We start from the raw sequence: 22,439 nt of genomic DNA on the forward strand, positions 1-22,439 counted from the left end.
CCAGAGGACATTTCGCCAAAAAGTATGGTCTTTGTCCCCATGTGCAGTTGCAAACCGTAGTCTGGCTTTTTTATGGCGGCTTTGGAGCAGTGGCTTCTTCCTTGCTGAGTGGCCTTTCAGGTTATGTCGATATAGGACTAGTTTTTACTGTGGATATAGATACTTTTGTACCCGTTTCCTCCAGCACCTTCACAGGGTCCTTTGCTGTTGTTCTTTGCTGTTGAATTGATTTGCACTTTTTTGCACTAAAGTACGTTCACCTCTAGGAGACAGAACATGTCTCCTTCCTGAGCGGTATGATGTCTGCGTGGTCCCATGGTGTTTATACTTTGTACAGATGAACGTGGTACCGTCAGGCATTTGGAAATTGCTCCCAAGGATGAACCAGACTTGTGGAAGTCTACAATTCTTTTCTTTCTGAGGTCTTGGCTGATTTCTTTTGATTTTCCCATGATGTCAAGCAAAGAGGCACTGAGTTGAAGGAAGGCCTTGAAATACATCCACAGGTACACCTCCAATGGACTCAAATGATGCCAATTAGCCTATTAGAAGCTTGTAAAGCCATGACATCATTTTCTGGAATTTTCCAAGCTGTTTAAAGGCACTATCAACAAAGTGTATGTAAACTTCTGACCCACTGGAATTGTGATACAGGGAATTACAAGTGTAATAATCAATAATCTGTAAACAATAGTTGTAAAAATGACTTGTGTCATGCACAAAGTAGATGTCCTAACCGACTTCCCAAAACTATAATTTGTTAACAAGAAATATGTGAAGTGGTTGAAAAACGAGTTTTAATGACCCAAACCTAAGGATATGTAAACTTCTGACTTCAACTGTGTATGTATATGTACAGTGTGGCAAAAAACTATTTAGTCAGCCACCAATTGTGCAAGTTCTCCTACTTAAACAGATGAGAGAGGCCTGTAATTTCCATCATGGGTACACTTCAACTGTGATAGACAAAATGAGAAAAAAATTCCAGAAAATCACATTGTAGGATTTTTAATTAATTTATTTGCAAATTATGGTGGAAAATAAGCATTTGGTCAATAACAAAAGTTTATCTCAATATTATAATTTTATTCCCTTTGTTGGCAATGCCAGAGGTCAAATGTTTTCTGTCAGTCTTTACAAGGTTTTCACACACTGTTGCTGATATTATGGCCCATTCCTCCATGCAGATCTCCTCTAGACCAGTGATGTTTTGGGGCTGTTGCTGGGCAACACGGACTTTCAACTCCCTCCAAAGATTTCCTATGGGGTTGAGAGTTGGAGACTGGCTAGGCCACTCCAGGACCTTGAAATGCTTCTTACGAAGCCACTCCTTCGTTGCCCGGGCGGTGTGTTTGGGATCATTGTCATGCTGAAAGACCCAGCCACGTTTCATCTTCAATGCCCTTACTGATGGAAGGAGGTTTTCACTCAAAATCTCACGATACATGGCCCCATTCATTCTTTCCTTTACACGGATCAGTCGTCCTGGTCCCTTTGCAAGGGGCAGCAGGGTAGCCTAGTGGTTAGAGCGTTGGACTAGTAACCGAAAGGTTGCAAGTTCAAATCCCTGAGCTGACAAGGTACAGATCTGTCGTTCTGCCCCTGAACAGGCAGTTATCCCACTGTTCCTAGGCCGTCATTGAAAATACGAATTTGTTCTTAACTGACTTGACTAGTAAAATAAAGGTAAAAAAAACAAACAACAGCCCCAAAGCATGATGTTTCCACCCCCATGCTTCACAGTAGGTATGATGTTCTTTTGATGCAACTCAGCATTCCAAACACGACAAATAGAGTTTTTGCCAAAAAGTTCTATTTTGGTTTCATCTGACCATATGACATTCTCCCAATCTTCTTCTGGATCATCCAAATTCTCTCTAGCAAACTTCAGATGGGCCTGGGCATGTACTGGCTTAAGCAGGGGGACACGTCTTGCACTGCAAGATTTGAGTCCCTGGCGGCGTAGTGTGTTACTGTTGGTAGGCTTTGTTACTTTGGTCCCAGCTCTCTGCAGGTCATTCACTAGGTCCCCCCGTGTGGTTCTGGGATTTTTGCTCACCGTTCTTGTGATCATTTTGACCCCATGGGCTGAGATCTTGCGTGGAGCCCCAGATCGAGGGAGATTATCAGTGGTCTTGTATGTCTTCCATTTCCTAATCATTGCTCCCACAGTTGATTTCTCCAACCCAAGCTGCTTAGCTATTGCAGATTCAGTCTTCCCAGCCTGGTGCAGGTCTACAATTTTTTTGTTTCTGGTGTCCTTTGACAGCTCTTTGGTCTTGGCCATAGTGGAGTTTGGAGTGTGACTGTTTGAGGTTGTGGACAGGTGACTTTTATACTGATAACAAGTTCAAACAGGTGCCATCAATACAGGTAACTGTCACACCCTGACCATAGTTTGCTTTGTATGTTTCTATGTTTTGGTTGGTCAGGGTGTGAGCTGAGTGGGCATTCTATGTTTGGCCTGATATGGTTCTCAATCAGAGGCAGGTGTTAGTCATTGTCTCTGATTGGGAACCATATTTAGGTAGCATGTTTGGTGTTGGGTTTTGTGGGTGATTGTTCCTGTGTTAGTTTGCACCAGTTTAGGCTGGTTGGGTTTTCACGTTACGTTTGTTGGTTTTGTATTGATTCGTGTTCCTTGTTTCATTAAAACATGAATCTAAATAGCCACGCCGCATTTTCGTCCGACTCTCCTTCACCTAAAGAAAGCCATTACAGTAACGAGTGGAGGACAGAGGAGCCTCTTAAAGAAGAAGTTACAGGTCTGTGAGAGCCGGAAATCTTGCTTGTTTGTAGGTGACCAAATACTTATTTTCCACCATAATTTGCAAATAAATTCATTAAAAATCCTACAATGTGATTTTCTGGATTTTTGTCCCTCACATTTTGTCTGTCATAGTTGAAGTGTACCTATGATGAAAATGACAGGCCTCTCTCATCTTTTTTAAGTGGGAGAACTTGCACAATTGGTGGCTGACTAAATAATTTTTTGCCCCACTGTATGTATATTTTTTACTGCTCTTGGCATATAATTATTATTTGGATAACCTTATTTACTATTTTGTATTGAAGAATTATTGTAATGTTTGTTTGTGTCAAGGGATGGGCTATCAACTGGTGATTTGACACGAAAATACAAGTTCATTCATACATTCATTTGTATAGATCTGAAACAACTTGATACCCTACATATACAAAAGTATGCGGACACCCCTTCAAATTAGTGGAGTCGGCTATTTCGGGCACACCTGTTGTGGTGTTTAAAATACAGCACACAGCCATGCAATCTCCATAGCAAAAACATTGGCATTAGAATGGCCTTACTGAAGCGCTCAGTGACTTTCAACGTGGCACTGTCATAGGATGCCACCTTTCCAACAAGTTTGCTTGTCAAATTTCTGCCCTGCTAGAGTTGCCCCGATGAACTGTAAGTGCTGTTCTTGTGAAGTGGAAATGTGTGGGAGTAAAAATGGCTCTGACGCTAAGTGGTATGCCACACAAGCTCACAGAAGAGGACCACAGAGAGCTGAAATGCGTAAAAAATCATCTGTCCTCGGTTGCAACACTCACTACCGAGTTCCAAACTGCCTCTGGAAGCAACGTCATGAAATGGGTTTCCATTTCCGAGCAGCTGCACACAAGCCTAAGATCACCATGTGCAATACCAAGCGTTGGCTGGAGGGGTGTAAAGCTCGCAGCCATTGGACTCTGGAGCAGTGGAAACTAATTCACTGGACCGACGAATCTGAATTTGGCAGATGCCAGCAGAACACTACCTTCCCCAATAAATACTGCCTACTTTAAAGTTTGGTGGAAGATGAATAATGGTCTGGGGCTGTTTTTCATGGTTCGGGCTAGGACCATTAGTTCCAGTCAAGGGAAATTTTAACGCTACATTATTCAATTACATTCTGGACGATTCTGTGCTTCCAACTTTGTGGTAACAGTTTGGGTAGGCCCTTTCCTGTTTCAGCAAGGTCCATACAGAAATTGTTTGTCGAGATCAGTGTGGAAGAACTAGACTGGCTTGCACAGAGACCTGACATCAATCCCGTCTAACACCTTTGGGATGAATTGGAAGGCAGACTGCGAGACTGGTCTAATCGCCCTACATCAGTGCCCGACCTCACGAATGATCTTGTGGCTGAATGGAAGCAAGTCCCCGCAGCAATGTTCCAACATCTAGTGGAAAGCCTTCCCTGAAGAGTGGAAGCTGTTATAGCAGCAAAGGGTTGACCAACTCCATATTAATGCGCACGATTTTGGAATGAGATGTTCGACGAGTAGATGTCCATATACTTTTGGCCCTGTAGTGTATGTGAGTATGGACCGTATGGAAAGTATGTGTGTATAGACAGTAAGGAAAGTTTGTTGATGGGTTAATCATCAGTTATACTCGAGACATGAGTAGTGCCGTAGTCTGGTTTATTCACCCGAAGTTAATTGTTATCTGTAGGAGGAATGTTTATGGTGGGTTCAATGAAGGTTGGATAGGATCCAGGGGGCTTTGGGAGGTGCTGAGCTGTGGAGAAGTGAGGAAGGGGGTTGAGGTCAGGTCGCCTTAAGGAAGAAGGAACAGTTTGTGGCCCGCATCACTTAATTTCCTGCCTAGTAATAAAGATGTAATGTTAAGAGAGGAGACTCCACCCAATTTGGGGTATATATATTACCACTGGTGGAAATATGTCTTTGTCTTATACAGCTGTATGACCCAATGGGGGAATCAAATCAAATCAAATGTATTTATATAGCCCTCCCTTACATCAGCTGATATCTCAAAGTGCTGTACAGAAACCCAGCCTAAAACCCCAAACAGCAAGCAATGCAGGTGTAGAAGCACGGTGGCAAAGGAAATACTCCCCAGAAAGGCCAAAACCTAGGAAGACACCTAGAGAGGAACCAGGCTATGAGGGGTGGCCAGTCCTCTTCTAGCTGTGCCGGGTGGAGATTATAACAGAACATGGCCAAGATGTTCATAAATGACCAGCATGGTCAAATAATAACAATCACAGTAGTTGTTGAGGGTGCAACAAGTCAGCACCTCAGGAGTAAATGTCAGTTGGCTTTTCATTAAGAGTATCTCTACCGCTCCTGCTGTCTCTAGAGAGTTGAAAACAGCAGGTCTGGGACAGGTAGCACGTCCGGTGAACAGGTCAGGGTTCCATAGCAGGCGGAACAGTTGAAACTGGAGCAGCAGCACGGCCAGTTGGACTGGGGACAGCAAGGAGTCATCATGCCAGATAGTCCTGAGGCATGGTCCTAGGGATCAGGTCCTCCGAGAGAGAGAAAGAGAGAAAGAGAGAATTAGAGAGAGCATACTTAAATTCACACAGGACACCGGATATAAACTCGGTTTAATAAGCTTTACTAATCGTCCGTGAGTTTTAATAGGTTAATTTAGAACCTAACAATGTGAATATTAAAGGTTTGTATAACAGAAGTTATATAGATGAGTCATAACTAGAATACTGTATATACATATAAATTGGGTAAAACATTAGGTAAACATGATTGAAATAGCCAGTGTTCTCTTAGGAGCAGCTTAGAGTACCAGGTGGTAACGGCTAGTGACATTGTTTGAGGTTCAGTGCAGGGTACTGGCCGGAGGTCGGCTAGTGGTGACTGTCAGAAAGCCTGGAGATAGAAGCTATTTATAAGTCTCTCGGTCCCAGCTTAGATGCACCTGTACTGTCTCCGCCTTTTTAGATGGTAGTGGGGTGAACAGGCTGTGGCTGGGGTCCTTGATGATTTTCTTGGCCTTCCTATGACACCAGGTACTGTAGATGTCCTGGTGGGCAGGCAGCGTGCCACCGACGATGCCTTGGGCTGACCACACCACTCTCTGAGGAGCACTGCTGTTGCGGACGTTGCAATTGCCCCACAGAGGTGCTGTGCTTCCATCCCTGTGAGGTCTCCGTGTTGAGGATCAGCGTGGCAGAGGTGTTGTTGCCTACTTTCACCACTTGGGTCAGCCTGTCAGGAAGTCCAGGACCCAGTTGCACAGGGAGGGGTTCAGATCAAGAGCCCTGAGCTTAGTGATGAGGGAACTATGGAGGGAACTATGGTGTTGAAGGCTGAGTAGTGGTCGATGAGCAGCTTTCTTACATTTCTCTTGTCCAGGTGGGATAGGGCAGTGTGCAGTGAAATGGTGATTACGTCTATGGTATACTCAGACTAAATGCAACTCTCTAACAATACTTATTTATCTCACTCTTATTATTAGAGTTCATTCTGATATTGACTTGGCCATTGAGATCGTACTGCTGTGATTCCCAGTCCTGAGTTGATCCTCCTGTGTTTGTATATCATTGCTTGCTGGTACTTAGTGGTAGGCTGGTATTTCTCAGAAACAGATTATCTCTTTCCTGCTCTTCCAGCCAATAGAGAACTTTGTAATAAATGACCTAGAAATACTTTCGCTCAACACTAGCACACCATGAAGCAGGCCATGTAGAGCAGGAGTGAGGAGAGAATTCCAGCTGGAGGTCATCTTATGATCCATAGCTCAATCATACGTTGCAAGTTATTATTGAGGCACAAAGCATCAATATTCACATTGTAATATTGCACCTTATTTTTTATGTACATATTTCCATGTAGTACCACGGACCTGATATGGCAAAATCCATAGGATAACTTGTGTGTGTGTACTTTATAATACAGAAGCGAGATGTGAACTGTCTGTCTGAGAAGGTTTGCCGGTAATGGCAACCAGTCATACTGGTTGTCTGATTAAGCGCATTCATGGTGATTAATCAGTGTTCTTCTCAGTAGATGTAACAGTGTGGTAGATCAGCACTGCCTATTAGGGTTATAATTAGCAGGCTGTGAAGACGTTAGAGAGGGAAGGAGAAGGATGGCCAGACACCGTCTGGGTGCCCATATGCTACTGTGCTCTGGAGGAGGATGTAATGGGATTGGAAGGACGTCAGGATTAGACGTCATCAGCTTGGTGACAATGAATGAGTCACCCACTGTAATGTGTTGTCTGCTAAATGTGTACAAAATATCCTTCTCCTTGGTTCTCTCCTAACACTAGCAAACTTCCGGAATTAACGGCATCGGAAATTAATTTCACCCCAAACCTGCTTTGGAGAGATTCCTCCGACTGTTCTTGAGTGAATGTGAGATTCACCATGTGACTGTGGCTGTAGTGCTACACCTATGCACTTTCAGCTCACTGTAAGTTGACCAATTAAATACTACAACCTGACTTTGTCAGAGCCCCTGCCCCACTGTCACTTTGTATTACCTCTACTACCTTAGTCGCATTAGGTCTAGGGTCTAACTTTACTGCTTACACACACACACACACACACACACACACACACACACACACACACACACACACACACACACACACACACACACACACACACACACACACACACACACACACACACACACACACACACACACATATACACACACACAGTCATGTCAAGGCTGTAAAGTATTGTGCAGGACAAGGTAATCGAATGTCTCAACAGAAGTAGTGTGGTGGTTACCTCAGAAACCAGAATTCGTTAAAACAGCAGCCCTCTCCTCTCCCATTCTCGCCTGTGCATTAACTCTAACCTGCAGAAGGTGAGACCTCTCTGATCAGGTTTCTCATCTTTCCTCTGAGTGCAGTGTGAAGTGTTAATGTGGTATTCCACTCTAACCACACATCTACACACCTCTAATAATAGACTGTAGGAGATGTGGAGGATGCCGTACTAGTCTGGCCAGCATGAGGTGTAAAACTGATCACTGGTCAACTCCAACTGGCTGTGGTCTGACCTGGGCCACGTTCAGTAGGCAATCATTGTAGAACTTTGCAGAAAGAGATGTCATGAATTGCGCTGACATGATACCATATTCTTTATAATCCTTGAGAAATTTGCTCTTCCTCAATGTTGTGCCCTGCTGCATGGGCCCCTGACCTGTCTTATCCCCCTCAATCCAGTTCATTACTTTGGGGGAAATGCCTGGTAATCTGTCCAAACATTCTCCTATACTTTCACTCTACATGTCAAGCCAGAGGACAGACAAAAAAAATGTATTTTTATATAAGAGGTCAGGTGTTGTAGATTTTTTTTACTCTTAGGACTTTTTGTCTTTGTGTGATTGTTTAAGCTTAAAGTCGAGGTAACCACCACACTACTTCTGTTGAGACATTCAATTACCTTGACCAGTCCTTGTATACTTCCGGCCTGTCTTTGGACACTGTGCTATCTAACCTCCAAACGAGCTTCAATGCCATACAACACTCCTTCCGTGGCCTCCAACTGCTCTTAAACACTAGTAAAACCAAATGCATGCTTTTCAACCGCAAGCCCGACTAGCATCACCACCCTGGATGGTTCTGACCTAGAATATGTGGACATCTTTAAGTACATAGGTGTCTGGCTAGACTGTAAACTCTCCTTCCAGACTCATATCAAACATCTCCAATCTAAAATCAAATCTAGAGTATGCTTTCTATTCCGCAACAATGCCTCCTTCACTCACGCCGCCAAACTTACCCTAGTAAAACTGACTATCCTACAGATACTCGATCTGATCCTCGACTTCTGCGAAGTCATCTACAAAATAGCTTCCAACACTCTACTCAGCAAACTGGATGCAGTTAATCACAGTGCCATCCGTTTTGTTACTAAAGCACCTTATACCACCCACCACTGCGACCTGTATGCTCTAGTCGGCTGGCCCTCGCTACATATTCGTCACCAGACCCACTGGCTCCAGGTCATCTACAAGTCCATGCTAGGTAAAGCTCCGCCTTATCTAAGTTCACTGGTCACGATGGCAACACCCACCCGTAGCACGCGCTCCAGCAGGTGTATCTCACTGATCATCCTTAAAGCCAACACCTCATTTGGCCGCCTTTCGTTCCAGTTCTCTGCTGCCTGTGACTGGAACGAATTGCAAAAATCGCTGAAGTTGGAGACTTATCTCCCTCACCAATTTCAAACATCTGCTATCTGAGCAGCTAACCGATCGCTGTAGCTGTACATAGTCTATCGGTAAATAGCCCACCCAATTTTACCTACCTCATCCCCATACTGTTTTTATTTATTTACTTTTCTGCTCTTTTACGCACCAGTATCTCTACCTGCACATGACCATCTGATCATTTATCACTCCAGTGTTAATCTGTAAAATTGTAATTATTCGCCTACCTCCTCATGCCTTTTGCACACAATGTATATAGACTCTCTTTTTTTCTACTGTTGTTATTGACTTGTTAATTGTTTTCTCCTTGTGTAACTGTGTTGTCTGTTCACACTGTTATTGTTTATCTTGGCCAGGTCGCAGTTGCAAATGAGAACTTGTTCTCAACGAGCCTACCTGGTTAAATAAAGGTGAAATAAATAAAAAAACATGTTAAAAGTGTTATAGAATATAAATGTGACTGATCGCCTCGATTCGGTCTTATGTAGCAGAATTTGAAAGTGTTTTCTTACACTGGATAAAAGTAGAGACTAAGGGCTAAAAATGTAAAACACACTGCAGTTGGAGAACAATGGGAAAGTAATTCTTCCTTTAAAAATAGCCCTTGAATGTTTTGGTATACCTTCTGGAGAATCCAAAAAATGGCCCTTGAATGTTTTGGTATGCCTCCTGGAAAATCCATTCAGCATCGTTAACCCTTAGCTCCACCCATCTCTTTAACGATTCACATGTGAAGCCATTTGCTAAACAGAGTGATTAGTGTAGTAAACAACCAAAGATTTCAAGACTAAAAGTGGTAAAAGTATTAGCCTACAATAAGGAAAACTCAAGGTAAAAAAAACAACACTTGATCTAGTCCTTGGCCTATATCCTAATCTGACTTTGGTGCAGGTCATGTTGTTCTTCACATTACCGTCTCTGGTAAACACACGATATCAAACAAAATAAAAAGTTGATTTGTCACATGCACCGGATACAGAAGGTGTCAACAGTACAGTGAAATGGTTTCTTGCGTAGTAACAATATCAAAAACAGAAAGTGTCCAGATGAAAATATTTTATAAATATTTTTGAATTATTAGATTACGCTTACCTGACACACTTGTCTAAATTGATGGGTCATGTGAAATAAATGCTGTAACCACTCCCCAGCCACATCTAGTTAAGTGGATGAGTCACTATTCTCTAGGCTTGTACACATGTTCATGAAATACAATAGATGGCCGTAATCATCCCCGGGCACCTGGCTATCTTGATGGGTCATGTAATTATCTGGCGAAGTGTTTTGTTTAGATATGTAGTCTTTTGTTTTTTGTTTAAACATGTAGCTAACTAAACAATGAACCGGCATTATCCCAACTCATACTACTACCAACCATTACAAACATTGTCATAGCTGTAATATAAATCTGCAGGTAGCTAAAGCTAACCAACCAGGTTCAATGTTAGCTACAGTAGCTAACATTAGGCTACAACGAAGAATGGAAATAGTTTATGACTGAATAATATTACAACACAGATCATACACGTAATGTTAGCTAGCGAGCCAGCAAGCTAACACTCGCTAGCTAGCTAACAGTACACTTTAACTTGCAATTAAAACAACTTTCTGACAAAATTAGAAACGTATAATATCTGAAAATATAGCTAGACTCTTACCCGTGTACATTAATGAATGCTTCACAACAGACTGGAACCATTTAACTCTGTTTTTTTTGTAGCTACATCTTGTTAGGCCAGCGTTGTGTCAAGTCACTCCAGTTCACACTGACCATGGCAGGTGCAGAAAGTAGCAAATCACTTTTTCCAACTAATCTGTCGATAGCGCCTGCTAAATTCAGGGCATCAATGTTGTTGAGAAAAGTAGCTAAACCTTTGTAGTTCTCGATGGCTAACGTTATATATTTCAAAAACGGCGCAGTATAAAGGACTATCAACACATACTGAGCAACTCACGTTATAACCAGAAGCATACTACATGACAGACCAATCCAAACTCATCTCCTGGCATATCCAGCCCATCCATTATTATTATTATAAGCCAATCATGGCTAGTGGGAAGGTTCCTGACTTTTTCCAAGGCTAAACCAACTAGGCTCATCATTTAGCAATTGTATTTGTATTTACGGATGGAATACAAGTTTGTTATTAAGGAACTTGAAAGTTCACTTGTTCCAGAAGGCATTTCTGCCCCCCAAAAAACATTTTGATAAAAAATGTTTATGTTCAAATGACTCTCCTGTGAAGTAGTGACGTGTGACATATGCCTAATTTCCTGAAACGAGTCACAAATGTCTTCTTCTTGTCTGTTGTGTGTTCACCAGTGGGAGTGTGCATGGTTCATCATCTTGTGCAGCACCTTCTCCCTGCTCCTCTTCTGGGCTTACTTCTGGTTGGAGGCCCACAATGACTACAACCAATTCAATTGGTGAGTGGGGCAGTTTGTCCTTACCAGAGTGACTGTGAGCTGTTTGTACCATTGTTTCTGTCCTTCAGAAGCACACTCTCTTTTGAGCAGTTTTAAATTAGTAATTGAATATGGGCATATTTCAATATCTCCTAGAAGGGCTTGTCTGTTTCATCCTCTTCTTGTCAAGGCACTGGTTCACCTTCCCCACCCGTTGTCTCTCATCCTCAGGTTACTATACAACCGTTCTGGGGAATGGAAGGACGGGACTGTCCCCATTCTGGCAACCACCGCAGTTGGCTTTAGTTACATTACATTTTTAATGGTGAGTGAGTTACCCATGTTTGGTTATATGCTTATACACACAGTAAAGCACATGTTGCTGCAGCAGCTTCAGTATGATCTAACCTGATTGTGGCTCGGTTCGTTTCCAGATTTTAGCACTGTGTCATATTTCACTGGGACAGCAGCTGAACCTCTACTGGATCCACAAGGTAGGCTTCCAAATGAACTCTGACCTACGGAAATAAAAACCGTATTACTATTAGCCCTGCATAGGAATATGTAGGACAAATCAAACTGTTAGTATGTTTTTTAACTCAGATTGGTGTGTTGGCTGCCTTGATCACCACTGTCAGTGGCGTGGTCTCCATCGATGACGTCTGGGGGGACGAATGGGACATCATCCTCATATCTCTACAGGTCTACATCTCTATTTGTCTCCGTTTCTCTATTGGTTTTTTTTAGATGTTTGTGTGTAAACAAGGTTATAAAACTCCTGTCTTCCTGTGTTGTAATTCAGTCCACAGGGCCTTTCCTGCACATAGGAGCTCTGGCTGCCGTCACAGTGCTGGGCTGGCTAGTTGCTGAACAGGTGGTCCGTGCAGAGAGAACCAGTAAGTGTTGTGTTGGCTTAGGATTGGCTTTCACTGTAACTCTGACCAATAATACCAATATTATACATATCACATTACATCATAATTAATATCATTGTAAACCATTATAACTATTAAGATGTTTGATAACGAACAATAACTGCAGCAGCATTCAGAAATTTGTGAGACCTAATGTCCTCACTTTGTGGTCTTCCTCCTTCCCAGAGTTCCACATGATATTGCTGCTGGTTTACCTGAGTGTCCTGCTGGCCCTCTACATGGCTCCCCTCGCCATCTCCTCACCCTGCATCATGGACAAGAACAGCCTCAAATCTCGACCTGACGTCATTGGACGACGGGGAGCGCCAATGGTAAGGCAATGGCTCTACTCTCTAGCCTCTTCATGTAGATCATTACTTATTAAATAGGTATAAGCAATAATGGTGGCTGGAGTTCACAATCACATTCAATTTGAGAGCTGTTCTGCTTCAGGGTAATGAATGTACTGAATGTCTTGGAGCCCCAATAAAGAGCCCTTATTTACTTGCTGGACAATGAAACAGTTCATTGGATAGGTGGAATTCACAATCAGGTTCAAACAGGTCTGCTTTGTGACATGCACTGACTGTGCTGCCTTGACCTGGTAATGAGTGCAGGCTATATAGGGCCAGACAAACAGCATTTGTCCAGTCAGTGTATAACCTAGAGTCTATTGACGAACCGGTAATAATCATTTTTTAGTTTAAGCTAAAGATATATTTTTGCATGGGCTGTGTCTCAATCTACCCGAAACCACCTATGTCACCCTTCCACATCTGCTGTGGAAAGTGGTAGAACTACAGCGCTGTTTGTCAGACAAGGAGACACCCCGAAAACTGGTCTTCTCACAAAAACGTATTTAGCATGCAAACGGTTTGGCCTACAAACTAATACAAACCACTCTATAGAAAGGGGAGACTCTCACAAACACAATGTTCTCTATTTTGCTCTATGACCCCTCACAAGTGTCACGGGACTCGTCTAAAGGTATCCCATACAAATGAAAAGAAGTATGGAGGTAGTTTTGTGAAAAAGGGGCTAAACATGTATAACTTCAATACCTTATTTTTTGTGATTTTATTTTTGGACTGTCTTTTTTGTGATTTAAGAATGTGTTATTCAATTTGTTTCTATGGGCTATAGTATTTTATTAAAGGCCAAATTCTACTTATTATCAAAAATGTGTATATATATTTTTTAGACCTAAAGTGGTCCTAAAATTGTAGATCAAATAGCTAAAGGATCCATTGTATGACCTTCTTAAAACAATTCCATATGTCTCCCCCCTCCCCCAACGGAGTAGCAGTAGGTTCATTGATCGAGAGCACATTTGTTAGGATTGTAGATGTTTGTTTTCTACTGTTGGTAGGGAACACAATAAACTGTCCTGTCCCAAAGCAGCTGGGTAAGTAAACATTGTTCCAGACCACTTGCTTTAAACAAATACACACTCACACTGTAGCCCAGACACACACTCTGCCTGTCTACCTGCCTTCAAATCACAAACACATACTCCACAAACACAAAAACACAAACACACACTTTCAGCCCGTCGGGGCTTGCCTCTATTGACTCCTGCTGTGGGTAATATGGTAGCTGTCTGTGGAAGGAGACAGGAGACCAGTGCCTGAAAGCTGCTTCCCAAAGGACAAGATAGATTCATTATTCTGTCTTTCTATGAGCTTTATTCTACAAACTCAGACAAGGACCTCTTCCCTCAGGAGAAATCAAAGGATCAATATATTCAGAAGTGGATTAGTATATCTAACATTGTACGGCTGTAGTAGGTTTGAATTGTGGTGTAGATACCTGTCTTTGTCACAGAGAGCGAGGATTCATTTCATTGAAATGATGATGTCAGAGGTGTACTGCTGTAAATGCCTCTCTGTTTAAGTAAACGTGCCTCTCTGACATCCACTTGCTAGAAAGATCAATGCATTTTTTACAGGTCTCACCAACCGCACCATTTGTACAACGTTTAAAAAGCTTATGATAGAAGATAACTCCCGCACATACAATTACCTCTTTTGCCGACCTTTTACCTATTTATTAAAATAGTGAAATAATAATGCCACCCACCACTAGATCAAATGACCACCATCAGATTCTAACAGCCCATAATAACCCATTATACCTCTCTAAGGCTGTCCCTCTGTCTGTGTGTCCTGTGCTGTAGCTGGCTCCAGAGAACACCCTGATGTCCTTCAACAAGGCTCTGCAGCAGGGGGTTAGCTCCTTGGAGGCTGACGTCACCGTCAGGTAACCAACCATACTCGACCAGCCAATAACCTTACCCCACCCTACCACCCCAATGTTTGGAGCAATGAGTTCTTTACAGTAGACTGAGAACGAATCAATAGCAACAATCTCAGGGTTTAAATGGTTATAGAGCAAATCTAAAGAGCCCCATTTTGTCGCTGCCTTTGATATAGTCAACATGTTTTAAGACCATTTTAATCTCACATCCATTCATTTTCAATGCATTATAGGCCTTTTATTACAGGCTCTTTTTTCCCTTACATAGAAACATATTCTTTATTTATGAAAGCAGTGACATAAGTGTGAATGACATATGTTGCTGGTTCAGTGATGTAAGTCTGTGGTCCCACCTCTCCCCTCCAGTCTGGACGGGGTGCCCTTCCTGATGCGAGACCGCACCTTGAAACGGACCACTGACATCGCCAAGGTCTTTCCAGACAGGCAGCACGAGGATGCCTCTCTCTTCAACTGGACAGAGATTCGCTCTCTAAATGCAGGGCAGTGGTTTTTGGAGGTATTTTTCTCTCTCTTTTTCTCTCTCTCTCTCTCTCTCTCTCAGTATCTATGACACTCTCTTTCTCCTTGTATTGCTTTTTTTCCTTCTCTCCCTTCTCTAGTCTCCCTCTCCCTACACCGAGACAATTTTAGAATGTATCTTTTTTTGCATCACCTCATAAAATAAATACCCTCTCTGTCTCTCCAGAACGACCCCTTCTGGACTGTTGGGTCTCTGACAGGGAGGGACCGGAACCGGATTCGGAACCTGACAGTGTGTAGCCTGGTAGAGATGTTGCGTCTGGCTGCCAGGGCCAACCGGTCAGCCCTGTTGTATCTTCGCAGACCTCCCCCAGAACACCCACACTACAAGACCTGGATCATGGACACCCTGTGGGCCGTCCAGAGGTCTGGGATATCACAGAAGAGAGTGAGAAGGACTCTGTTTATGGGTCTCACTGAATCCTTATTAGTAATATTGGTAGAAAAGTGTGAATCAAAAAGCAGGTCCAGTCTCTTACCCTGTGTCTTGTGCCCTTTTGCTCTTTAGGTGACGTGGACCCCGGACACAGACAGGGGCCGTGTCAGGGGTCTGCAGCAGACCTCGTTGGAGAAGCTGTCAGTGGAGGAGCTCAGACACAGAGGCATCAGCAGCCTTACCCTGCGCTACTCACAGGCCAGCAACAAGGACATTCAGTAAGACATACCTACTGTTACTCTCAAGCACTAACCCTAACCCTTCACATGCTGTGATCTTCCACAATCTTAACCGGACATGCCCCAATAATCTTATCTGGTTGGTCCACAAATGTTATCTAAATCTTGTATTACTCACAGGCCAGCATTTCCAATAACTATTTGTCTTTGTAGGGACTTCTTGGCAAACAACATGAGTGTGACGGTGTACCCGGTGAATGAGCCGTGGCTTTACTCAGTGCTGTGGTGCAGCGGGGTGTCTTCTGTCTCCTCTGACACCCCTCAGGTCCTCCGCAAGGTGCCTTACCCCATCTGGCTTATGGTAAGCAGCTCCGCCTTTTCTTTATTTTTACTGTTTTCTACGTTGATGAAGGGGGAAAAAAATATTTGATACATTTTAGAATATAGCTGTAATGTAATAACATTTTCTACATTGCAAAATAATAGCGAAGACATCAAAACTATGAAATAACATATATGGAATCATGTAGTAACCAAAAAAAGTGCTAAACAAATCAAAACATATTTTATATTTGAGATTTTTCAAAGTAGCCACCCTTCACCTTGATTATTTTTTGCTATAACCTGATTTCATATGTGTTATTTCATAGTTTTGATGTCTTCACTATTATTTTGCAATGTGGAAAATGTTGTTACATTAGTTATATTCTAAAATTGGTTAAATCTTTTTTTTCCCCTCATCAATCTACACACTACCCTATAATTACAAAGCGAAAACAGGTTTAGACATTTTTGCAAATTTATTAAAAATAAAAAAACAAAAATACCTTATTTACATAACTTTTCAGACCCTTTGCTTTGAGACTCGAAATTGTGCCAAGATAAACAAGGTTCTCTGGCCTGAATGCCAAGCATCACGTCCGGAGGAAACCTGGCACCATCCCTACGGTGAAGCATGGTGGTGGCAGAATCAAGCTGTGGGGATGCTTTTCAGCGGCAGGGACTAGGAGACTAGTCAGGATCGAGGAAAAGGTGAACGGAGCAAAATACAAAGATCCTTGATGAAAACCTGCTCCAAGGCGCTCAGGAACTCAGCGCTCCAACAGGACAACGACCAAAGCACACAGCCAAGACAATGTAGGAGTGGCTTTGGGACAAGTCTCTGAATGTCCTTGAGTGGCCCAGCCAGAGCCTGGATTTGAACCCGTTTAATTGTCTCTGGAGAGACCTGAAACTAGCTGTGCAGCAACGCTCTCCATCCAAACTGACAGAGCTTGAGCGGATCTGCACAGAAGAATTTGCGAAATGCCCCAAATACAGGTGTGCCAAGCATGTAGCATCAAATCAAGTTTGATTTGTCACATGTGCCAAATACAACAGGTGTAGACATTACAATGAAATGCTTACTTACAAGCCCTTAACCAACAATGACGTTTTAAGAAAATACCACAAAATACCATAAAACAGCAGCCATCTCCTCCGGTGCCTTCATTCAAGGGGAGGGTCATGTGAAAATGTTTTTGGGGAGGGGAGTGCATTTTTTTCATGACACCTTGTGTTGGACCAGCCCCCCCCCCCCCCAGTAAATTTAGATCTGTCCCTTTGTAACAGTTTTCATGCAGTGAAAGAGAGTCGGACCAAAATGCAGCGTGTAGATTGCGATCCATGTTTAATGAACAAAACGTAACACGAATCTAAATACAAACACTACAAAACAAAGAACGTAACGAAAACCGAAACAGCCTATACTAGTGTAAACTAACACAGATACAAGGACATTACTAAGGACAATCACCCACGAAACACACAAAGAATATGGCTGCCTAAATATGGTTCCCAATCAGAGACAACGATACACACCTGCCTCTGATTGAGAACCACTTCAGCCAGCCATAGACTTAACTAGAACACCCCACTAAGCTACAAACCCAATACCAACACACCACATACAAAAAACCCATGCCACACCCTGGCCTGACCAAATAAATGAAGATAAACACAAAATACCTCGACCAGGGCGTGACACCCTTATTAATGAGCAGTTTGCCTAATTGGGTAATAGAAACACTTCAACCACTTCATTTTTATTCAATACTGTTGGTTTTTGGTATGACATCATTACATCCAGCTGTTTTTATCAACACATGATAGTTACATGGAAACACAGCCAAGAAGGCAATTGTTGTATCTATTTTCTATGCAAACTTTCTACATGTAAAAAATAAATCACTGGACAAGTTAATGAAAACATAGGTAGTGAGTGTAGCCTACTGAATCGCATTGGTTAAAGAGAGCCGTTCATTTGGCTCTCTAATTTGCATAGGCTACTGGTAGGCCTAGGCTTTTTGCCGATTGTCTGCAAATTATTTATAAAATAATTTGATGAAGATGGTGAATCACCACTGCAGGAGCAATAGGTACTGGAGAGCCTCATTCTAGTCCAAATATGATCATTCAGGCCCTCACTGAATACAGGCATTAAAACAGAATGGAACAATTTTCAAATATGTATTGACCTTAGTAGGGAATCAACTAAATGTATTGAAAACGTATTCGTTTGCCCAAGTTTATCATAAGACATGAACAGAATGCATCAGGGATTTGAATTTCCTGCAACTTTCTGAAGAAGCAACAAGAATACCACTCTGTGTAGACGTTAGCAATGATGCTAATGAAAACTGTCTTCTGGTAGATGAAAGACTTTCCCAAATAGCTTGTCAATTAAATGTTAACTACAAAGTAGCCTATGATTACCTGGAATAATTATATCATGATTATATTCATCATGTTTAAAATTAATTAGATTTTTCCCAGACCTCAAAATATGGTTTAAGCATTGTTGTGGATTTAGAACATCCAATTTTGTGTTTTTTTCTAATAAAAAAATAAAAACAGAAACCTGGAAAAACAAAACCTTTAATTTATTTTCAATATAATTGTGAGCTATTTAATGAATTTTTCTGTTTTAATAAAATACATAATTTGAAGACAAACATTGTGGCAATTAATATCTTGCAGTAAAACTGTAAATAAAACTAATCTCAAGAGATTATATTACAACTAATTTTTCTAATCTGGGAGGTAAACTCAAAAAATATAGAATTCAGGCATTAGAATTTACCAGTCGCCACCAAAATAGAGCTCCTTCTGCAAAAAAATGTATGAGAAGCACTGAGACGTACTGTATGTTTTTGTGGCTATGCTTCCATCTAGTGGTGGAGGATGTTGGTTCTCATTGGATGTCTTGTTGTTCCAGAGCCCAGATAAATACTGCTTGGTCTGGATCACCTCCGATCTAGTCTCCATCGCCATAGTTATAGGAATATTCATCTTTCAAAAGTAGGTACCCATTGTTTTATTGAGATTCTATTATCAAACTTGATTTCTTTCTCATTTTGCTATGAGCATTTTGCTATTTGCAGCATACTTTACACTGCATTAATACTATATGTCTGCTTCACTGTAAAAGTTGAACCGTTGTGTAGTTGTAGAGGTCTGAGTCTACTTTGATCTCTGTGATGAGGTTTGTGCTACATAGCCTTCTGCTTCTCAACTGACTCTTCTGCTCTTTCCCTTTCACTGCCCTGCCTTTCTGCTCTCTCGCGTTCTCTATGTTGGCTCTCTTATTCTTCTCATCACTGTCTTTCCATTTCTCTCCTTCTCACTATCTCTCATTTGTTCCTTCCTCCTTCCTCTCTCTTTGCCTTGTTTGTCCTTTGTTCTGCCTGATCTGCTGCTACGTTTCTCTTCTGCACTCTGGCGTCTGTCAGCTATCATGTGATCAGGTAACTGTGGTGACTTCACTGGCTCATGTTGCTTCCTTGTTTTCTGTCTTATCTGTCTTCTACCCTTGAGCTTCTCGTGTGTCTCTAATGTTCATGAACTCAGTGAACACTATAGGTTTCATTTGTCTTAATGTATTCATCAATTATCAATGTTTTATCAATTCTAACAAGTAGAGGCTGCTGAAGGACAGCTCTTAATAATGGCTGGAATCTAGTCAATGGAAAGGTGTCAAACACGTCCAAAACATGGTTTCCATGTGGTTGATACCACTCCGTTGACTCCATTTCAGCCATCATTATGAGCCGCCCTCCCCTCAGCAGCCTCCACTGATTCTAACGGTGTATCTGACGGTGCTGTGCGTCTCTGTGCTGCACCAGGTGGAGGATGAGTGGCATGCAGAACTACAATCCAGAGCAGATCATGCTGAGTGCTGTGGCGCGCAGGCCCAGCCGGGATGTCAACATCATGAAGGAGAAGCTCATATTCTCAGGTACCAAAACACAGGAAAAGGGAAAAATGTGTGTTGCCAGCACCATGGTCGAACTAACACACTTGACCTAATCAAGAATGGAAAAGAGTGAGGGTCAAAGTTTAATTCTTCTTTTCTCTCCTTTTTTAGAGGTAAGTAATGGAGTGACCAGTACAGATGAACATCTATATCCAGAGAATGGCTATGACATTGGGCAGTACAAGTGAGCTGTGTCTCTGTACCTGGAGAATGGCCAGGACAATGGTCCATTCAGATGAACTGCCTCTATACCATGAGAATGGCTATGCCAATGTGCAGGAAGGATGAGTTGTCTCTGTACCTGTCTGCGCTGGTTGTGACAGCTACACTTATGACGGCATAACATGGTGACCGCAACAGGCAGAATCACAATGGCTGCTAATGTAAACATGGATGTTTCTACCAACATGTCGGAAGTTCGAACTTTAAAAAGTTCTGAATGTTCAATATTTTGAAGACTGTTGACCTTCTTGCTGGAGTGACTTTTTTAGAAGTTGTTCTGACGGATCATGGGATGTTTTTCTTCGATAATTTGTTTATATAGCAGAGGAAAAGCGTCCTGCTCTGGACATTGAGTTGAGTTTTTCTGTTATTTTATTTTCCCTCAGAGGATTTTCATGGTTTGGAGTTCTGAATACTATGATATAAGACTGAATTCACTAACATGTGTCTCCTCTCCTATCGATGTGTGAATGACATTTTGCATTATGGGAGTGAACTGTTCTTGCATTGTCAAATCAAATCAAATTTTACTGGTCACATACATATGGTTAGCAGATGTTATTGCGAGTGTAGCGAAATACTTATGCTTCTAGATCCGACAGACAGTGCAGCAGTATCTAACAGGTAATACAATTGAAGTCGGAAGTTTACATACACCTTAGCCAAATACATTTAAACTCAGTTTTTCACAATTCCTGACATTTAATCCTAAGAAAACTTCCCTGTCTTAGGTCAGTTAGGATCACCACTTTATTTGAAATGTCAGAATAATAGTAGAGAGAATGATTTATTTCAACTTTTATTTCTTTCATCACAGTCCCAGTGGGTCAAAAGTTTTGGGTAGCCTTCCACAAGCTTCCCACAATAAGTTGGGTGGATTTTGGACCATTCCTCCTGACAGAGCTGGTGTAACTGAGTCAGGTTTGTAGGCCTCCTTGCTCGCACACACTTTTTCACTTTTGCCCACAAATGTTCTATAGGATTGAGGTCAGGGCTTTGTGATGGCCACTCCAATACCTTGACTTTGTTGTCCTGAAGCCATTTTGCCACAACTTTGGAAGTATGCTTCGGGTCATTGTCTCTTTGAAAGACCCATTTGTGACCAAGCTTTAACTTCCTGACTGATGTATTGAGATGTTGCGTCAATATATCCACATCATTTTCCATCCTTATGATGCCATGCATTTTGTGGAGTGCACCAGTCCCTCCTGCAGCAAAGCACCCCCACAACATAGTGCTGCCACCCCTGTGCTCCATGGTTGGGATGGTGTTCTTTGGCTTGCAAGCCTCCCCCTTTTTCCTCCAAACATAACGATGGTCATTATGGCCAAACAGTTCTATTTTTGTTTCATCAGACCAGAGGACATTTCTCCAAATAGTATGATCTTTGTCCCCATGTGCAGTTACAAACCGTAGTCTGGCTTTGTTATGGTGGTTTTGGAGCAGTGGCTTCTTCCTTGCAGAGTGGCCTTTCAGGTTATGTCGATATAGGACTCGTTTTGCTGTGGATATAGATACTTTTTTACCTGTTTCCTCCAGCATCTTCACAATGTGTTTAGCTGTTGTTCTGGGATTGATTTGCACTTTTCGCACCAAAGTACGTTCATCTCTAGGAGACAGAACGTGTCTCCTTCCTGAGCGGTATGTTGGCTGCATGGTCCCATGGTGTATATACTTGCGTACTATTGTTTGTACAGATGAACGTGGTACCTTCAGGCATTTGGAAATTGCTCCCAAGGATGAACCAGACTTGTGGAGGTCTGCAATTTTTTCTGAGGTCTTGGCTGATTTCTTTTGATTTTCCCCAAATGTCTAGCAAAGAGGCACTGAGTTTGAAGGTATGCTTTGAAATATATCCACAGGTACACCTCCAATTGACTCAATTGATGTCAATTAGCCTATCAGAAGCTTGTAAAGCCATGACATCATTTTCTGGAATTTTCCAAGCTGTTTAAAGGCACAGTCAACTTAGTGTATGTAAACTTCTGACCCACTGGAATTGTGATACTGTAACTTATAAGTGAAATAATCTGTCTGTAAACAATTGTTGGCAAACAATTACTTGTCTCATGCACAAAGTAGATGTCTTAACCGACTTGTCGAAACTATAGTTTGTTAACAAGAAATTGGTGGAGTGGTTGAAAAATGAGTTTTAATGACTCCAACCTAAGTGTATGTAAACTTCTGACTTCAACTGTATATGTTGCCATACTTCTGCTGGTTGTTCTTCTCATCGAAACTTCAGCCCCAAA

At 42.1% G+C, this 22,439-nt stretch overlaps 1 protein-coding gene across 1 annotated transcript in view; it reads left to right on the forward strand.

Annotated features, from left to right (window-relative positions):
• LOC135548556 (glycerophosphodiester phosphodiesterase domain-containing protein 5-like) overlaps positions 1–22,250 on the forward strand; it is a 52,644-nt gene extending 30,394 nt beyond the window's left edge. Inside the window, exons 3-16 of the mRNA XM_064978291.1 lie at positions 11,264–11,367; positions 11,578–11,671; positions 11,781–11,840; positions 11,950–12,048; positions 12,149–12,242; positions 12,447–12,592; positions 14,437–14,519; positions 14,883–15,033; positions 15,223–15,444; positions 15,565–15,710; positions 15,885–16,032; positions 18,928–19,010; positions 19,835–19,947; positions 20,077–22,250. Of these exons, the coding sequence (XP_064834363.1) occupies positions 11,264–11,367; positions 11,578–11,671; positions 11,781–11,840; positions 11,950–12,048; positions 12,149–12,242; positions 12,447–12,592; positions 14,437–14,519; positions 14,883–15,033; positions 15,223–15,444; positions 15,565–15,710; positions 15,885–16,032; positions 18,928–19,010; positions 19,835–19,947; positions 20,077–20,153 (1,620 nt within the window). The 3' untranslated portion in view covers positions 20,154–22,250. The remainder of the gene's footprint in view (positions 1–11,263; positions 11,368–11,577; positions 11,672–11,780; positions 11,841–11,949; positions 12,049–12,148; positions 12,243–12,446; positions 12,593–14,436; positions 14,520–14,882; positions 15,034–15,222; positions 15,445–15,564; positions 15,711–15,884; positions 16,033–18,927; positions 19,011–19,834; positions 19,948–20,076) is intronic.
• The last annotated feature ends 189 nt before the right edge of the window (positions 22,251–22,439 follow it).

Source organism: Oncorhynchus masou, chromosome 11 (genome assembly GCF_036934945.1).
Source record: "Oncorhynchus masou masou isolate Uvic2021 chromosome 11, UVic_Omas_1.1, whole genome shotgun sequence".
NCBI classification, from domain to species: Eukaryota; Metazoa; Chordata; class Actinopteri; order Salmoniformes; family Salmonidae; genus Oncorhynchus; species Oncorhynchus masou.